General features: G+C 41.9%; 2 protein-coding genes and 1 pseudogene across 5 annotated transcripts in view; 2 read left to right on the top strand and 1 right to left on the bottom strand.

The window, feature by feature from the left end:
* Positions 1–730, top strand: part of rec114 (REC114 meiotic recombination protein) — a 57,546-nt gene extending 56,816 nt beyond the window's left edge. The window contains exon 7 of the mRNA XM_077563030.1: positions 655–730. The gene's annotated coding sequence lies outside the window, so the exon portion shown is untranslated. The remainder of the gene's footprint in view (positions 1–654) is intronic.
* Positions 731–811: 81 nt separating this feature from the next.
* LOC144050085 (UDP-glucuronosyltransferase 2C1 pseudogene) lies at positions 812–4,493 on the bottom strand (annotated as a pseudogene). The gene is made up of 2 exons (XR_013293780.1): positions 4,373–4,493; positions 812–3,510 (listed from the first exon to the last, which is right to left on the bottom strand). The product of XR_013293780.1 is annotated as a UDP-glucuronosyltransferase 2C1 pseudogene (transcript).
* A 1,226-nt stretch (positions 4,494–5,719) lies between these two features.
* chrna5 (cholinergic receptor, nicotinic, alpha 5) lies at positions 5,720–15,039 on the top strand. Of its 3 annotated transcripts, XM_077563022.1 has the most exons (8): positions 5,720–5,824; positions 5,909–6,045; positions 7,744–7,895; positions 7,993–8,037; positions 8,484–8,593; positions 9,092–9,269; positions 10,051–10,743; positions 12,649–15,039. In XM_077563022.1, exons 2-8 carry the CDS (start codon positions 5,955–5,957, stop codon positions 12,805–12,807), a joined length of 1,428 nt encoding a protein of 475 aa, XP_077419148.1. In that variant the 5' UTR covers positions 5,720–5,824; positions 5,909–5,954; the 3' UTR covers positions 12,808–15,039. The 3 variants fall into 3 exon arrangements, with proteins under 3 accessions (XP_077419148.1, XP_077419151.1, XP_077419150.1); XM_077563024.1 differs by lacking the exons at positions 5,720–5,824; positions 5,909–6,045 and adding an exon at positions 6,064–6,207; XM_077563025.1 differs by lacking the exons at positions 5,720–5,824; positions 7,744–7,895 and having other exon boundaries at positions 5,906–6,045.
* The last annotated feature ends 163 nt before the right edge of the window (positions 15,040–15,202 follow it).

Here is a 15,202-nt window from a genome sequence, read left to right as displayed (position 1 = left end):
CCTTAATTAATTCTGCGCTACTTGATCTAAAAAAAAGCAGTAACAACTCTCAAGAGCAGCTCAAAAACCCCAATGTAAACAAGACTTCCTGTTAAGTTGAACGAAACTGAAAACAAAGCTGGATATGAGGAGCAACAGTTCCAACTTTTCCCGGACTCCACCCTTGGTTGATAATATCTACATAGTGTTGACGCCTTAAATTCTTCAAAGTGCAATCTTTGTCCATCTGAGGGTTTCAGAAGTGGTGGCATGTTAGCCTCGTGTTAGCATGCGTTTCCCTTTGTTTTAGACAGATACTTTATAGATTGGTACAGTAATGCAAATCAAATCAAGTAGTGTACATTACTACCACTGTCCTTTTGCAAAACACTTCAGATTTCATTCAACAAATGTACTTCACAGGCCATGTTTTTTTTTTTTTTTTTTTTTTTTTTTATGTATACACCCTCTACAAGCTGTAAACATCTGTTTTCTGCTTTTATGTAACTTTTTTTGTGTCGATCCTAGCTGACTTTAAGTGAGAGGCAGTGTATGCCCCTGGACTGGTCGCCCTCCAATGGCAAGCCACATATAGACTAACAACTTTTTACGCTCACATTTGTCAATCTGTCAGCCTTTAGTCAACCTAACATGCTTGTTTTGGAATTGTGACAGGACACTGGAGGACCCGGAGAAAACCCACACCAGCAACGGGACAACATGAAATCGCCGCACAGGCCGCACCTCAGATTCAAACCCTCACCATCAGAACTGTGAGGCGGACGTGCTAATCACTCAGGACCACGCCGCTGATAGTTAAGTGAATACACAATTTATTTGTACATTCCGTTTTATTACCAATAAACTTTGTACACTTGTATGACAGTTGAATATGTTACCATGTGACCAAGCATTGTACAGATAAGATTAATACAGTACTTAAGATTGTGATTTTATTAGTATGTAGCAGCAGTTTAGCTCGTATTAATTTCCATTTACATTATTTCCTTAGGAACCCTCAATTTGAAGAAATCATTGGTTGACCATTTAGCAAATTATTTAATTATTTGTACATCATCCTGCTACGGATTAATGATCAGAATGATGACAATAAAGTCAAAGTCAAAATCAAATACATTATTTGTGGAAATTGAGACCAGTAGAAATGTTTTCATAACTTCAGATGTGTGGGGCATTCACTAGTGGGGATATTCTAAAAAAAAAAATAAAAAAAACAACAACACAATTCATGTCAAGTTAAAGTGGCATTTCAAACAAAGTAAAAAAAGGACTATCACAGGAGAATTTACAGGAATAAGCAGACTGGATGGACAAACATGGACGCAGATAACATTGTGGAGTAACCATGTTGTGCATATACGCTAATTGCCATGAAAGACAAAAACTGAACATAAGGTAAGGGCATCTTTAATACTCCCACCAAAACCTTAAAAATCATTTCAAACTCAATAAATGGCTCATAAATAATTTGATTGAGAAAAAAAATACTAAGTGCGAGGTTGTTTGTGTGTATGTGGCACTTCACAATTCACAGACCTACATACTACCTGGGCCGTTATTTTGCTGTTGAACAACTAGCGATTACGGCTAATCAACTGTTAGCTTCCACCAAAAGGGATCCGGCCCTTTCTCTGCAACTTCTTGAGAAGTTCACCACCCTGCTTTCTCCACTGTTAACCCCACAAAGAGCCTCACTAGCCTGTTAGACCGCTAATGGAATCTTCCATCGCGTTGTTGTTGTTGGCTGTCAAGTTAGCCAAGTATCAGCTGGTGGCTAACGCTAGCTAACATGGTGCCTTACAGGGAAGGAGCGGGACATTTTGGGGTGGCATCGTGTGCGACTAAGTGAAAAATCGCAAGGAAGTGAGTTTCTAAATCGTGAATAGGCGATTCACTGTACATAAATTATAAAACGATCTGATTTATCTACTCGCGTTTCATTTTCCTCTTACATAAAACAGAGCACAAACATTTGATTATGATAGAAAACGTTAAAAGCAGAGCCAGCAAAGCTCCAGACAGGAACAGATAGACGTCCACATTGTAGTAAGCATACCAGGACAGCTTGTGGGATTCGGTCTTCAGGTGTGCCACGCCTTTGTGCCGTATGACAAATTCAATCCAGAAGAGGGCGTTGTCGAGCGGCGGGATAGGCTGATCTCTGTGCAGCCTGGAGAGCCTCTGCATATTGTCCCTGTAGGACGGATTAGCAAGAACTTCCTGTACGGCCTTCAGGAAGTTGTCGTCTTTGTCCAGCGAGGCTAATCTGACCACCACAGCCGCTCCTCTCTCGGTGAGACGCAGCAGGTTGTCATGCTGGTCGAAAAACAAGGGTATTCCCACCACGGGAACGCTGTGATAAATTGCTTCTTGGACGCCGTTTGTCCCACCGTGAGCCACAAAGAGTTTCATCTTGGGATGTCCCAGCAGATCGTTCTGCGGCATCCAGTCCACCAGGAGGGTGTTGTTGCCCAGAGTGGAAGGTTTCGCACCTTTGTACCTCCAGATGACCTTCTGGGGGAGCTTGGCGAAAGCCTCCGCGATCTTGTCAGCCAAGTCTGCGTGGAGATCGCTCACAAATGTCCCTAGAGACATGAGGATGACCCCGTGCTCACCAGAACTCTGAACAAATTCCTCCAGGTGGTCGGGTAGAGGCTTGGCGGGTTTACACTGGAAGCCTCCCATGTAAATGACGTTGGGCATGGTGGGGCGAGGAAACTCAAAGACAAAATCGGCTCTCATCAGCCACAAGTCAGCAGAAACAAGCATATGGTGCATGTCGTTATCAGGTCCGAGATATTTGTCACATATTTTCTGATATGTGTTCTTGATGACCAGGTTATGTTGCGTATAGCCGACTAGAAACACAATCACGTTCACGACTCTTTGAAGAAAGGTCATCTTGTTAGAATGGCCGGTTCCCGTAATGGGAACGTAAGATAGCGGTGACGGGGCGATGGTGAGGTGGCCCTCCAAGGCGATGAGCCAGCGGACGTTGTACACCAGAGGCAGGTTCAAATATTTGGCCACGATGACGCCACTGCCCCAACAGGGATCGGTGAGCAGCAGGTCAAACTTGCTGTCGTTTAATCTCCTCATCAAGTCTTTGTCGTCCAGAACCGCGGTGGTGAATTCAGCCACCGTCTTGTGAGCTTCCACGAACATCCCGAACATTCCCACACTCATATGGAGAAATGCCACCAAGGGCAGCGAGCCCTTTTCATACTCCATGATTTCATCAAGCATGCCAGTGATGAAGTTTTGGTCCAAGCTCCTTTCCACAGGAACGCTGATGGTGTGGTAGTAGGCGGCGGCGTCTTTGATGTACCACGTCTTGCTGGGTCGTACGACGGTTAGGTTGTGCCCTTGCGAGTGCAACTCTTGCAAAAGAATGTCCATGTTCACCCAGTGGCTGCCCTCAGCTGGGAAAACCAGAATATTGCCACCCTGACAGGCTCGGGGAAGCAGGACGAAGAGCAGCAAGGCGCTGCAGCAACATGTCAGCCTCATCTGTAATCAAACACCACAACAAGCTAAGACTCAAGCAAATGCCAGTTCATGACTCTGGACGTAGTTAGGTGCCAATCAATCAGATAATCAATCAATCGTGAGTCACTTTGCATTGTGCCTGGCAGGTCAGCATGCAACTCTCACGTCAAATTGCACTTAGACAAATGGCAAAGTGCAGATAATCCAGTCAAGGATTTATTTACTTACTTTACTTATTTACCATTTATTTTATTTAGGTTTTTAAGGTAAATAATGTACAGTAGTATTTATGATTTATTTTGGGTTTTCTGCATTTGTTTCCTCATTTTTGGTTTTCGGTAGCGATGGGAAAATGAAGCCTCATGAAGCTTCATGAAGCACTTTTACTATTTTTTTTTTACTCCTCTAGATGGTGCTCTTGGTTCAAATATAAAGGCTAGTGCAATGAAAATGTATTACATTTCCACTGCCTTTTTAAACCAATAGTGCCATCTAGAGGAGTCAAAAAATATCACAATATCCCATCACTAGTTTTTGGTTTCAGGCAAGTATTTTCATTTAGGTGCATCCCTATATACATAAATAGAACTAATTTGATTCACAAAAATAAGTTAAAAACAATGATCAAAAATAGAAAAGATATAAATGTAACAGGCGTGCTGGGCAATAGTGTACATGATATACTGAGGGCATTTGTGCTGATAAGCCGTTGTTGTTTTTTCTTTCTGATTTTACAACGCGTTGTAACAGAACACTCGAGTCTCTTTTGAGGGAAGTGCACTGCTACTTCGATACTTTCCGCGCCCACTCTGCACTAAAAAAAACTAACCAAAAAATTGATCCCACTGGATACATGTCACACGTGTAAATATTGTATACTTACGGTGCAGCTGTGACGTTTTTATCTATCAAAAATCCAGCCGACTCGGCCCGTTGTTCTGGGTAGCTTCTATCCGCCTGAGTTCCGTGTGACATTCAAGGGCGTTGGTGCAGCATGGGAGAGGACGGTTTTTACTTAACTGCGTGGGCAAACATCGGAGGAGAGGAGAGGTCAGTAAAAAGCTTGTGTGTGTATATACGAAGTTAATCATTTACACGCCCTCAATGCGATTACTACGGTACAAATAAACGGCCAGTTCTCACCCTTTCACATCCATTTGCCCCCCTTTTGCAGTACCCTTTCAGGCCTGCTTTCCCTCATTTTTCCGATGGTCTTTAAACTCAGCACATTTTGGACAGAAAAACGTCTCCCCTTCGTCATATTTTCTAATTAGCCTATTTTGAACTTTGGCTCTTTTCAATCGAGGATAATGTTTACTGTTCATTATCTTGTCAACAAAATCAAAACAATTAAAAAAAGAATGAATAATAAAAGAGGACAAAATAAGAACAATACATCTATCATTAACATGCTTGAAAAGGAGTAGGAAAAAGTAAAATACATAATCTCTTTTTCATTATGAATTGAATAAATTCATATATAATTATATTACTATATACATATATTTCTATATAATTTTATACATATATATATATATATATACGCTGTACATACACAAATCAATCAACACAGATGTACTGTAAATATATACATTTACATTTTACTGCATCAAAGCAATATATTGAATATTAATTCATCATTTGTGTAATATTAAGGGCTGAGCCTGCTGAGTCGCTTGCAGGTCGGGGTTATTCAAGGTAATACGAAGGCCCACGTTTAATACTACCGAAAAAGATAGTAGTAAGCTTGATTAATGTCCATGAATTACTTTATGTACTTTGTTGTCTCGTTCAAAAGTTCAAAGCTTACCCCCAAAAAATTAAACATGAGCACCTAGTTATCGCACTAGCATAAGCCTTAAACCTTAATCTAAATGTATTAAATTTTCAAGTAGCTTCAATTATATACAAACTTGATCCTTTGCAAAGTTAGAAAACATCTTAAGGACATAAAAATTTGATATTTTGACCTTGAGTACTGAATAGATTACAAGCATTGCGTGGTGTCTGGCGCAATGGAGATGGCATCATTATTATATAATGTACAATATATATATATAATATAAATACACAATATTTTTCAGTAAACTTGTACTTCTCACATTTCAAGGGGATTCATTTGTGTTCCTGCAGGGAGAAATGTGAATGTGTTGTGGCTGAAGATGAAGTGAACTGCAAGAAAGATGAGCGGACTGTGTGTGTGTGTGTGTGTGTGTGTGTGTGTGTGTGTGGGAGGGGGTTAAGGGGGTGGTACTTCCTAGAGGCAAGAGGGGAGGCAGGAAGAGGAGAAAGGCAGCGAGCATCGCTTCGCTCTTCACTGACGCCACTCAGACAGGTATGCATTCACGCTCTTTCATCCTGCCATGATGCTTTTCTTGTGTGTGATTTCTTTTTTTTTTCATGTTACCCCTTAATGCAGCTTCCGTCTTCCTCGCCAACGATGTCTGAGTGCCATCTCTGAGACGATGCTGAGAGCGGGGGGGGCGGCCGCCTCCTCTCTCACACTGCTGCTCCTGCTGCCGCTTCTGCACTGTTGCCACCTGTGCCACTCGCTACGTAAGTTGCCCGCCGATACTGCTAACGTCTCAATAAATCGACTCTCCAGTGACATGGCTGAACAGTATCGGGGTACACAAAGAATCCACTTAGTGATGCTCCAGTAAGGCTACGCTATTCGCGGGAGACAGGGACCGAGGCTGGCCACGATGATCAAAAACGGCGAGTAATTGATCAAACTCATTATACATTACGCTTCAATGGGGCAAAAAGTGAGCGCCATGTACTGTACACTAAGTACATGCACATTGTTTTGTGGAAAACACTACCTCACTTTTATATTTTTATGCAGGATCGTGAGTGATCGGCGGCAACAATGAATACACAGAGACTGATATACTGTGCTAGAATAATTGTGTCCTTTAATCCCCGCAAACAGCAATCAACACACTTCAATGCTAAGCAGCATAATATAATCACATCAGCGCTTACCTTGACACTAGACCGGAGAGCCGACGGTCCGGGTAGAACGAGCTGCTTAACGGCTGGGCGAACGTACGCTTCCCTCAGCTGACTCTACCCAAACCGCGCGCCGCTCTGTCTTTTATTCTTTAACAAGTAGGGATGAGCGTGAGAAGCCGGGCTGGCCAAGCCCTCTCCCAGGCACCCTTTCTATGAGTCGTGTCCTGCTAATTCAACTAACAACCCAGGCTAAACTTTGCTCCTCCCCAATATACAGTTTTTCAGGTGAGATCACTTCAACACTACTTCCCTTATTGACAACCAGTCAACCCGTCACTATTACATTCACACATATGGACAATTGGAGGCTTGAATGGACCAAATGCAAACTTTTGGCATGTAGGAGGGAGCTAGGGTATCCGCAGAAAAACGGGAATCAAACCCCAAACCTTAGAACTGAAGGTCAGTGTGTCAACCGCTATACCAATCTGTTGTTATGAATAAATAATGACATTCAATGAAAATAATACTTTATGTAATTATTTTCAAGGTCTTGAAACGCCTCTGTTAAAGTCAGTTTTACAGATGGCGTCTGTTTTGTACATGAATGTACAATTGGGACCATTTTCCAAAACGACAAAAAATGAGGTGTCTAATTGGGATGCAGCGTTTATTTATTCAAATCAGTGGAAGCACCTGGCAACACTCGCAAATAAAATTGGTTGGCTGAGTGCAAGGGAGGAGTTACAATGCACGGGATTGGTCCATATAAGTGTCATCGATGTCATGAATTCAGATCGATGTGTTCTATAATAAAGCAAGTAGTAGCAGTGTGTTGCCATTAATTGGATTGCAGAGAGCACCATCTCCTAGCCAGTATCGATTTGAAAGTCTCAGCCAAGCGGAACGACCCTAATACGAGGGAAGCTTGAAAAGATGATGAATGGGTGGTTTACAGGCTCATTAATTAAGGGATTGCTTGTCTGCATCGACACCGGACACTGCCAATGCGAGATCCGCTGCCTATAAATTGGGTGCGAAAGACAAAACGTGGCATTCCGAGTGGGATTGATCGCCTCAATGTGTCTACTTTGTTTGTCACCCACATGAGGCGGGGACAGTGGACTTGCAGTGAGACATATTACAAAAAAAACAAATCATTTTTCCCCACCTAAAAAAAAAAAAAGTTCTTCGAAATCCGTCATCCGCGTTTCAAAATCCTTGGTAGTTGCATACTTTTGTGAAATCTAGATTCATGAAAAATTCAATGCTTTTCATTGCCCTCATCACTCTCAGGTGTTCCCAAACTTTCCTCCTATGCAAAAGCCGAAGACAAGCTGTTCAAATACCTCTTTGGGAACTACCAGAAATGGGTCCGCCCGGTGGAATATCTGAACCAGACCATATGCGTCAAGTTTGGACTGGCCATCTCGCAGCTAGTTGATGTGGTGCGGTTCGACATGTTTTTAATGGCATTGTACAGCATTAAAATTATATTATCAATGGTAATAAAAGTAAGCTTCTTTTGTGTTTTTCACCATCCAGGATGAGAAGAACCAGCTGATGACCACCAATGTGTGGATGAAACAGGCAAGTGGAACAGACATCCTCCTTTCCCCAGACGTATTGTATATCAAAAAGAATGTTTAGGGATTTTAAAATCCTCCAGGAATAAAAAGGCTGAATGTGAATGGGATTTCATTCAGATTCCCAGGAGCAGTACGGTAAATTCCTTTTGCCACTCTTTGTACACTTTTAAGTCCAAATAGTCACGCTGCATGCAGTCTTACAGTCCAGAGTGACTTCTACACCGCTATGTTTTTTTCTTCTTCTTTGGTTGTTTAGCTTCACACATGATGGTTGGCAAGCAGACCCAATTTTTTTTACAAAAACAATTTCAAACCAATTCATATGTCTACTTTACCGTCAACCTCAAAGTCTAATCATCTGAAATCGTATCAGCCAAGGATTGATGCTTCCATGTTGTTTTACCTTCCAAATGAAAGTCAATTTATTGTATGTTGCCTTTGATGCAGGAGTGGACTGACATGAAGCTAAGATGGGACCCTGATGACTACTTGGGCATTACCACTATACGAGTGCCCTCTGACAGACTCTGGCTCCCAGACGTTGTCTTGTATGATAAGTATGGAACAATTATGCATCAAATATACATATAGTGCATCAACAGTTAGTTCACAGCCTTATTCAATGGAATAAATTAAAGTTTTTGCTGAAAAGTCTACACACAACATCAACTCATAAAACCATGATTCATTTATTTGTTTATTCATTTGAGTCCGGACTGGAAGGATGTCCTTTTTTCATGCTATTCTCGTCGGTCCAAAATGTGTGTCAGATGAGACAGCTGGCGTCCTCATTATTATGCAATATGTAAATAAGCTTTGCTCTGATTGGATGAAGCTTCTCCTTAATTTGAATAAGGAAAACAGCTTTACCGTAATTGGTAGTACGCTATATCTCGTCGTCTTGTGGCAGCCAAGTGTTCCTAGCGATGTTGAAGAATGTAATAAAAAATGTGTTTCCACTCTTCTGAGCCTCATTCAGCATTTGGAAACAATAACGAATGCAAATGATGGGGAATGTTATGTTATCTGAATACGATCTTTGCTTTCCACAACAGCTCAGACGGTCGTTTCGAGGGCACAGTCACCAAGGCGGTGGTCAAATACGACGGGACCATATTGTGGACGCCGCCAGCCAATTATAAATCTGCCTGCACCATCGACGTCACCTTCTTCCCATTTGACCTGCAGAACTGCTCCATGAAATTTGGCTCGTGGACTTACGACGGCTCCCAGGTGATTACAGTCGACTGACCGATCCCTGCCGCTAACGGTAAAAATAATCGCGAGTGATTGTCAAACCTTCTAACAGTACCTGTATTTAATTGTTTAATCCGTAAATATACGAAAATCTATGAGTCCAACTCATTTGCTCCCAAAAACGTATAAATATGTTCTACTTTAAATATTACCATGCTCCCAAAGACGTAATTATAAATGTTTTATGTTTTCTTATGCTATAGCATACAGAAGGCTTTGATGTAGCCTCTGAACTGAAGAGAATGCATGAAGCAATGGTAGTTATTACAAAAACGGCCAGCAGTTGGCAGTAGAGTATAAGAGATCAACCAGGGCCATGTTGCAACCAGCTGTTTCCAAATTTGTGCATTATGATGAAACTTAGCTAAATTCTAATGCTAATTGCTGCAAAACGGAAACAGATAGAACTATACTTTTTTTCCTGGTGAAAGAAGAGACGCTAATCTTTCTTTTGGTAGGTTCCATATTTTTATACCAATAGAACACAATATTCTGTGGGCCTTGCAAAAATGGGTTACCCTTCTAGGAAAAATGCATCAGAAGCATGAGTTTGAGATGCATCGATCCAACTTACTTCCTTGACACCAATTACTACTTTCCTGCACAATTTTGCCATCTTGTGGCATCTTTGGCATTACAGAAAGAGCACAAAACCAGTTTTCAGATCCACAGAAGAATAGGTGAATTTGTTCACTGCATCACAAAATTGAGGCGTTACAGTCAGTTGCGTGACGTCCAGTCGACCTTTCTTTGGCAGGTGGATGTCGTTCTGGAGGATTTCCACGTGGACAGGCAGGACTATTTCGACAATGGCGAGTGGGAGATTGTGAAGGCCACAGGTAGCCGCGGTCTGCGGGTAGACGGCGGTGTTTCATATCCCACCATCACCTACTTCTTCATCATCCGCCGGCTGCCGCTCTTCTACACCCTCTTCCTCATCATCCCCTGCATCGGCCTGTCCTTCCTCACCATCCTCGTCTTCTACCTGCCCTCCAACTGCGGCGAAAAGATCTCCCTCTGCACCTCAGTGCTGGTATCGCTCACCGTCTTCCTGCTGGTCATCGAGGAGATCATCCCCTCCTCGTCCAAGGCCATCCCTCTCATCGGCGAGTATCTGGTCTTCACCATGATCTTCGTCACGCTTTCCATCGTCATCACCGTCTTCGCCATTAACGTCCACCACCGCTCGTCCTCGACGCATCACGGCATGGCGCCGTGGGTGCGCAGGATCTTCCTGCATCGGCTGCCCAAGCTGCTGTGCATGCGCAGCCACGTGGACCGCTACGGCACAGCGGGAGCGGCGCGCACTGGACGGGTGCTGGGATTGGGGATGATGAAGGACTGCACGACTGAGCACGGCCCCTCACGCACAAGATACAACATCCAAGCTGCGCTGGATTCGATCCGCTACATAACCATGCATGTTGTGAAAGAAAATGAAGTCAGAGAGGTGAGTCTGTTGTTTGATCTGCATCCATTTGACTTTTTTTCCAGAATGATACCGGTATGAGTTCTCGACTCTTGACTACTCACTGATACCGATACCAAGTACCGATACCATTAGTATTTTTGATACATAACATTTCCCCCTCCAAAAAACAATGGCAGACAATTCTAAAAAATGACACATAGCCTGTTTCTTTAAAATTGCATGACGTTAATGTCAATGCGATCAATTTTCTATTCTTCTCATTTCTAGTTCCTGATTGTAAAACAGCCACAAAAGGGCGGAGGATACCTTTAAATAAGGCCAGGTATCGGTGCTATACCGAACTGAAGAGGTCGTTTGAAGCAATGGTAGTTATTACAAAAAAACGGCCAGCAGGTGGCAGCAGAGTATAAGAGATCAACCAGGGCTATGTTGCAAAAAAGCTCTTTTCCCCAGTGTTTGCAACAGATTTGTGAATAATGAGGAAACTTTCTAATGTTAATTGATGCAAAACGGATATATACTTTATCTTCCTTTTTTTTTTCCTGATGAAGGAAGAGACTCTAATGTTTCTTTTGGTAGGTTCCATGTTTTTATAGCAATAGTCTGTGGGCCTTGCAAAATCAGTCAAAATCTAATAAAACAGCGAAGCGAAGGGGGTTGCTTCAGTAAAAATTACTAGGAGTGTTTGAGTTAAGCCATATGATCTCATGTAATTTTGACAGATATGATTAATATAACTCACCTAGAATTAATATGATTCTGATGTAAAGGTGTGCATAACGACAGCTCTCAGGTAAGATCATGTCACCTCCAATTCTGTTGCATGTAATTCTCCAAATGAAAGCTGTCATTAAAATGCATTATTTCCTTTGTTAGTTGATTGAGTGATTCATGCTGTTCATGTTGTTTTCCTTCTCTGACTATTGATTTAGTTCACAAGTAAGCTAGAAATTTAATGTTTCCTTTTATGAATCTTCTAAGGTTTTGCACTCCCAGCTCATATGAGAGTAATCTGATGCTACGGGTCATGCGTACCATGTACAGTACGTGCGTGATCACAGGTCAGAACTCCATCGTTTAATGTAAAGGTAACGGTCCGCATCCGTGCAACAAACACACGTTCTTGCTTTCCTGTAAAATGCCTTCCAGCCTTAAGAAAATCCATGCAAAGGTCAGATGCACAATTGACTATTCTTCTGCTGCACCCCAGAGTCATCAATGCTGAGAGCCAGATGCCTAACATAATAACTAAAGCTTGCCGATGCACCCCCCCCCCCCCCCCCCAACTACTCTCAAGGAGGATTTGGATGTGCTGCTCCCTGTTCTGAATAAACGCACCAGTTTGTCTGTCAACAGTGAATGCCTGCTGCCATTCGTATGCAGACCCCGTCCAGCCGGCCTTGGTGCCAAAATCCCTTCAAGAATGCCTGCATGACCCACATTTTAAAGGAGCTCAACTAACTGTTCTCCTTCTGTAAAACTGTGAAAAACATGTGACAGTAACGCTAACCAAAACAATGTGAAAATACCGCAATTAGTGCAGCAGCACAAATCTTGCTGGTACGCAATACGGGCAGGGAGAGCGTCTGCTTCAGATATGCTCGCTGTTTTTGTACCGGCATTGAGCGGGCTAGCTTTGTCAACAGTAAGGAAGGTGTCCTAACAGAAGGCATAAGGAAGCTTGCCAAGCCAAACAAGCCTGAAATTCATTTTAAAGTGGGTCTTTGAGTGAAAAGAGTGAAGAAACACTGTTAACGCTTTCTATGAACATTCACACCGCTGGACAATTTAGCTCGAGAGGCTTCCATAAACCTACTCTGCATGTTTTTACTATGTGAGAGGAAGACGGAGTACTAGGACAAAACACATATAAGCGCCATAACAAAAACGCTTATATGTCTTTTATGTGTTTTTTGGCTCTAGGTGGTGCAGGACTGGAAGTTCGTTGCCCAGGTTCTGGATCGAATCTTTCTCTGGGCGTTCCTGCTGGTATCTGTCCTGGGCTCAGCTCTCCTCTTCATCCCGGTTATCTACAAATGGGCCAGCATTATCGTTCCCAAACATATTGGAGGTGCCCTCTGAAGGTTAGATGACAAGGAGGTGAGGCACAAGATTGGATGGCACTTTGTGACCTGCAGCACATCTACAGATAGACTTTATTTTCAAATGTGGAAAACAACATGCTGTAGAAATTAAATGGAAGAATGTCATTCCCCAACATTTCCCATAATAAAAGTCTCTTTTAGGTCATTACAAAATTCTTTGTCCAAAAAGTGTTTTGTTTTAATATTGCAAACACCCCCTTTAACCCTGGAGAACCCAAGAACCCTTTTCTTCTTTGGAAAATTATGAATTATACATTAAATGACTGGTATAAGTTCACTGAACACCAAAATATGTGTTTTTTCAATGTTTTTTCCAATGTATTCCCTAATTTAGGATTAGGGCAAAATTTGGCCCTTTGGGATTTAGGAGTATCATTTCGAAAAATCAGAATAACGAAAACTGTCAGTAAACTATTTAGAATTTAAGAAAATAATCAATCAAATACACAGCTACATTGAACAATATAATTTTTTTGTTTTATTTATTGTATTTTAGCCATCTTGTCACCACCACTCTGGCTCATGTAAGTGCAATATTCATCCACTAGATGGCCCCATGCAAGGGTCAGAAGTGGCACTCTGGACTTTTGAAGTTAAATTTGTAAAAAAAAAAAAAAAAACGGTCTTTGTTATTTGAGTAGCAGAATTTATAGGGGCCAAATTTGACCCCGTGGGTTCTCCAGGGTTAAGATTTAAATGTAGCTGGTAAAGTCGAGCGTATTTTTGTTGGACTTTTTCAACTATCACTGGGATTCTTCTTTAAACTGGAGCTCAAAACAAGCTCTGTTTCATATTGTGCATGCATGCATGCACGGACCTGCAGCTGAGTGACTCCACAGAGGGCGTGTTGAGGACGGTACGAACACGTTCCTTGAAGCATCTGTGAGAAGAGACTGTGGATAAACATGAACACGGGCAATCAGTGTAAGTGCATTTTAATCAGCACACTAGAACACTATGTGGACTGTTTGGAGGATGTTTTTCTTAATCATAAAATAAGTGTGTTATTTATGAGATGGAGGTGTTTGTCTGTGCCTTCATATTTATCCTAAGATTGTTGTAGTGAAAGGGAATTAATTCTGAAAGGAATTCCTGGATAAATATGTGGTCAGGCAGTCTGCCTCAATGCATAAATCTGGGATTTGAATCTTGGCTTTGGTCTGGTGAGAATGTCCGCGTGTGGATTTTTTCCCGGGTACTCCAGCTTCCTGCCACATTCCAAAATCATGCATGGTTTTTTTCATTAAAGATTTTAAATAGTGCACAAGGTGTGAATGTGCAAATGGTTATTTGGAATCAAATAACCAGTTCAGGGTCAGCTTGGATAGGATGCAGCTGATCCATATTCAGGTGAATGAGGACAAGGGCTACAAATAAGAACAAAATGTGGAATGAACTCTATGCTCTGTGCTTCTCCATCCATTTTTTGAACCACTTATCCTCACAAGGTCTTGGTACGGTTTTGCTGTTATAACCACCCTGCTGAGAGTAACCAGTATGACTGCACATATCTCACACATCCCTGATTTCAGAGACTGAAAATAACTCTTTGACTGCCAAAAACGTTAAATAACGTTTAGTAAAATCCTATGGAGGAGTGCCAAAGACACTAAAAGACGTTTTTTTCAAAACAGAGGTGAAACTAACCATTTTCTATTGCTGATTACTCAAAAACGGAATAAGGTAGAAACAAACTTTTTTTTTCTGATGAAAGATGACAGTCCAATCTTTCATTTGGTAGTATGTGTGTTTCCATAGTCCAAACACATAATTTTCTGTGGACCTTGAAAGATCAGTCAAAATGCTTAAAATCAGCTGGCACCCACGGCATCCCTTTTATGAAAACGTCTGGCAGTCAAAGAGTTAACCTAACATGCATGTGGGAGGAGACGGGAATACCTGGACAAATCCCACAGTGCCTAAATTCCAACCTTGAACCTCTAACCTGTGAGACAGACATACGTTACATTTCAGCCGCGCACAATGCAGTTACTTGAAAATAACACAATAACAAAAGCTAAGTGAAAACAGATCTGATCTGGCTGAAACAATTCAGCATTCCAGAAGAGGGAAAAGCAGAGAAAATGTTGACAAGATTTCTCATAAATCACACTTGAGGAATACGCACATGTGATCCCAGCTGTCCCATATAAATGAGGTATGATTGCATTGTGATTCTTGAGAATAAAAATGAAATATGTGTGACTGAGCTCATGTTGTTTATTTCCTCAGGTTAAAGATGCCCGTGCATTGAAACTCAATTTTCTTTCTAGCATATTTTGTTGTTGTCATCATGGAGAGCTTGTTACTGTGGCAAGATTCTAGTACAGGGGTGGCCAAGTTCGGTCCTCAAGAGCCACTATCCAGCCTGT

The sequence above is a fragment of the Vanacampus margaritifer genome, chromosome 4 (assembly GCF_051991255.1).
Source record: "Vanacampus margaritifer isolate UIUO_Vmar chromosome 4, RoL_Vmar_1.0, whole genome shotgun sequence".
Classification (NCBI taxonomy): domain Eukaryota; kingdom Metazoa; phylum Chordata; class Actinopteri; order Syngnathiformes; family Syngnathidae; genus Vanacampus; species Vanacampus margaritifer.
The sequence above is the reverse complement of the archived record's forward strand: the minus strand, read 5'-3'. Positions and strand labels throughout refer to the sequence as shown.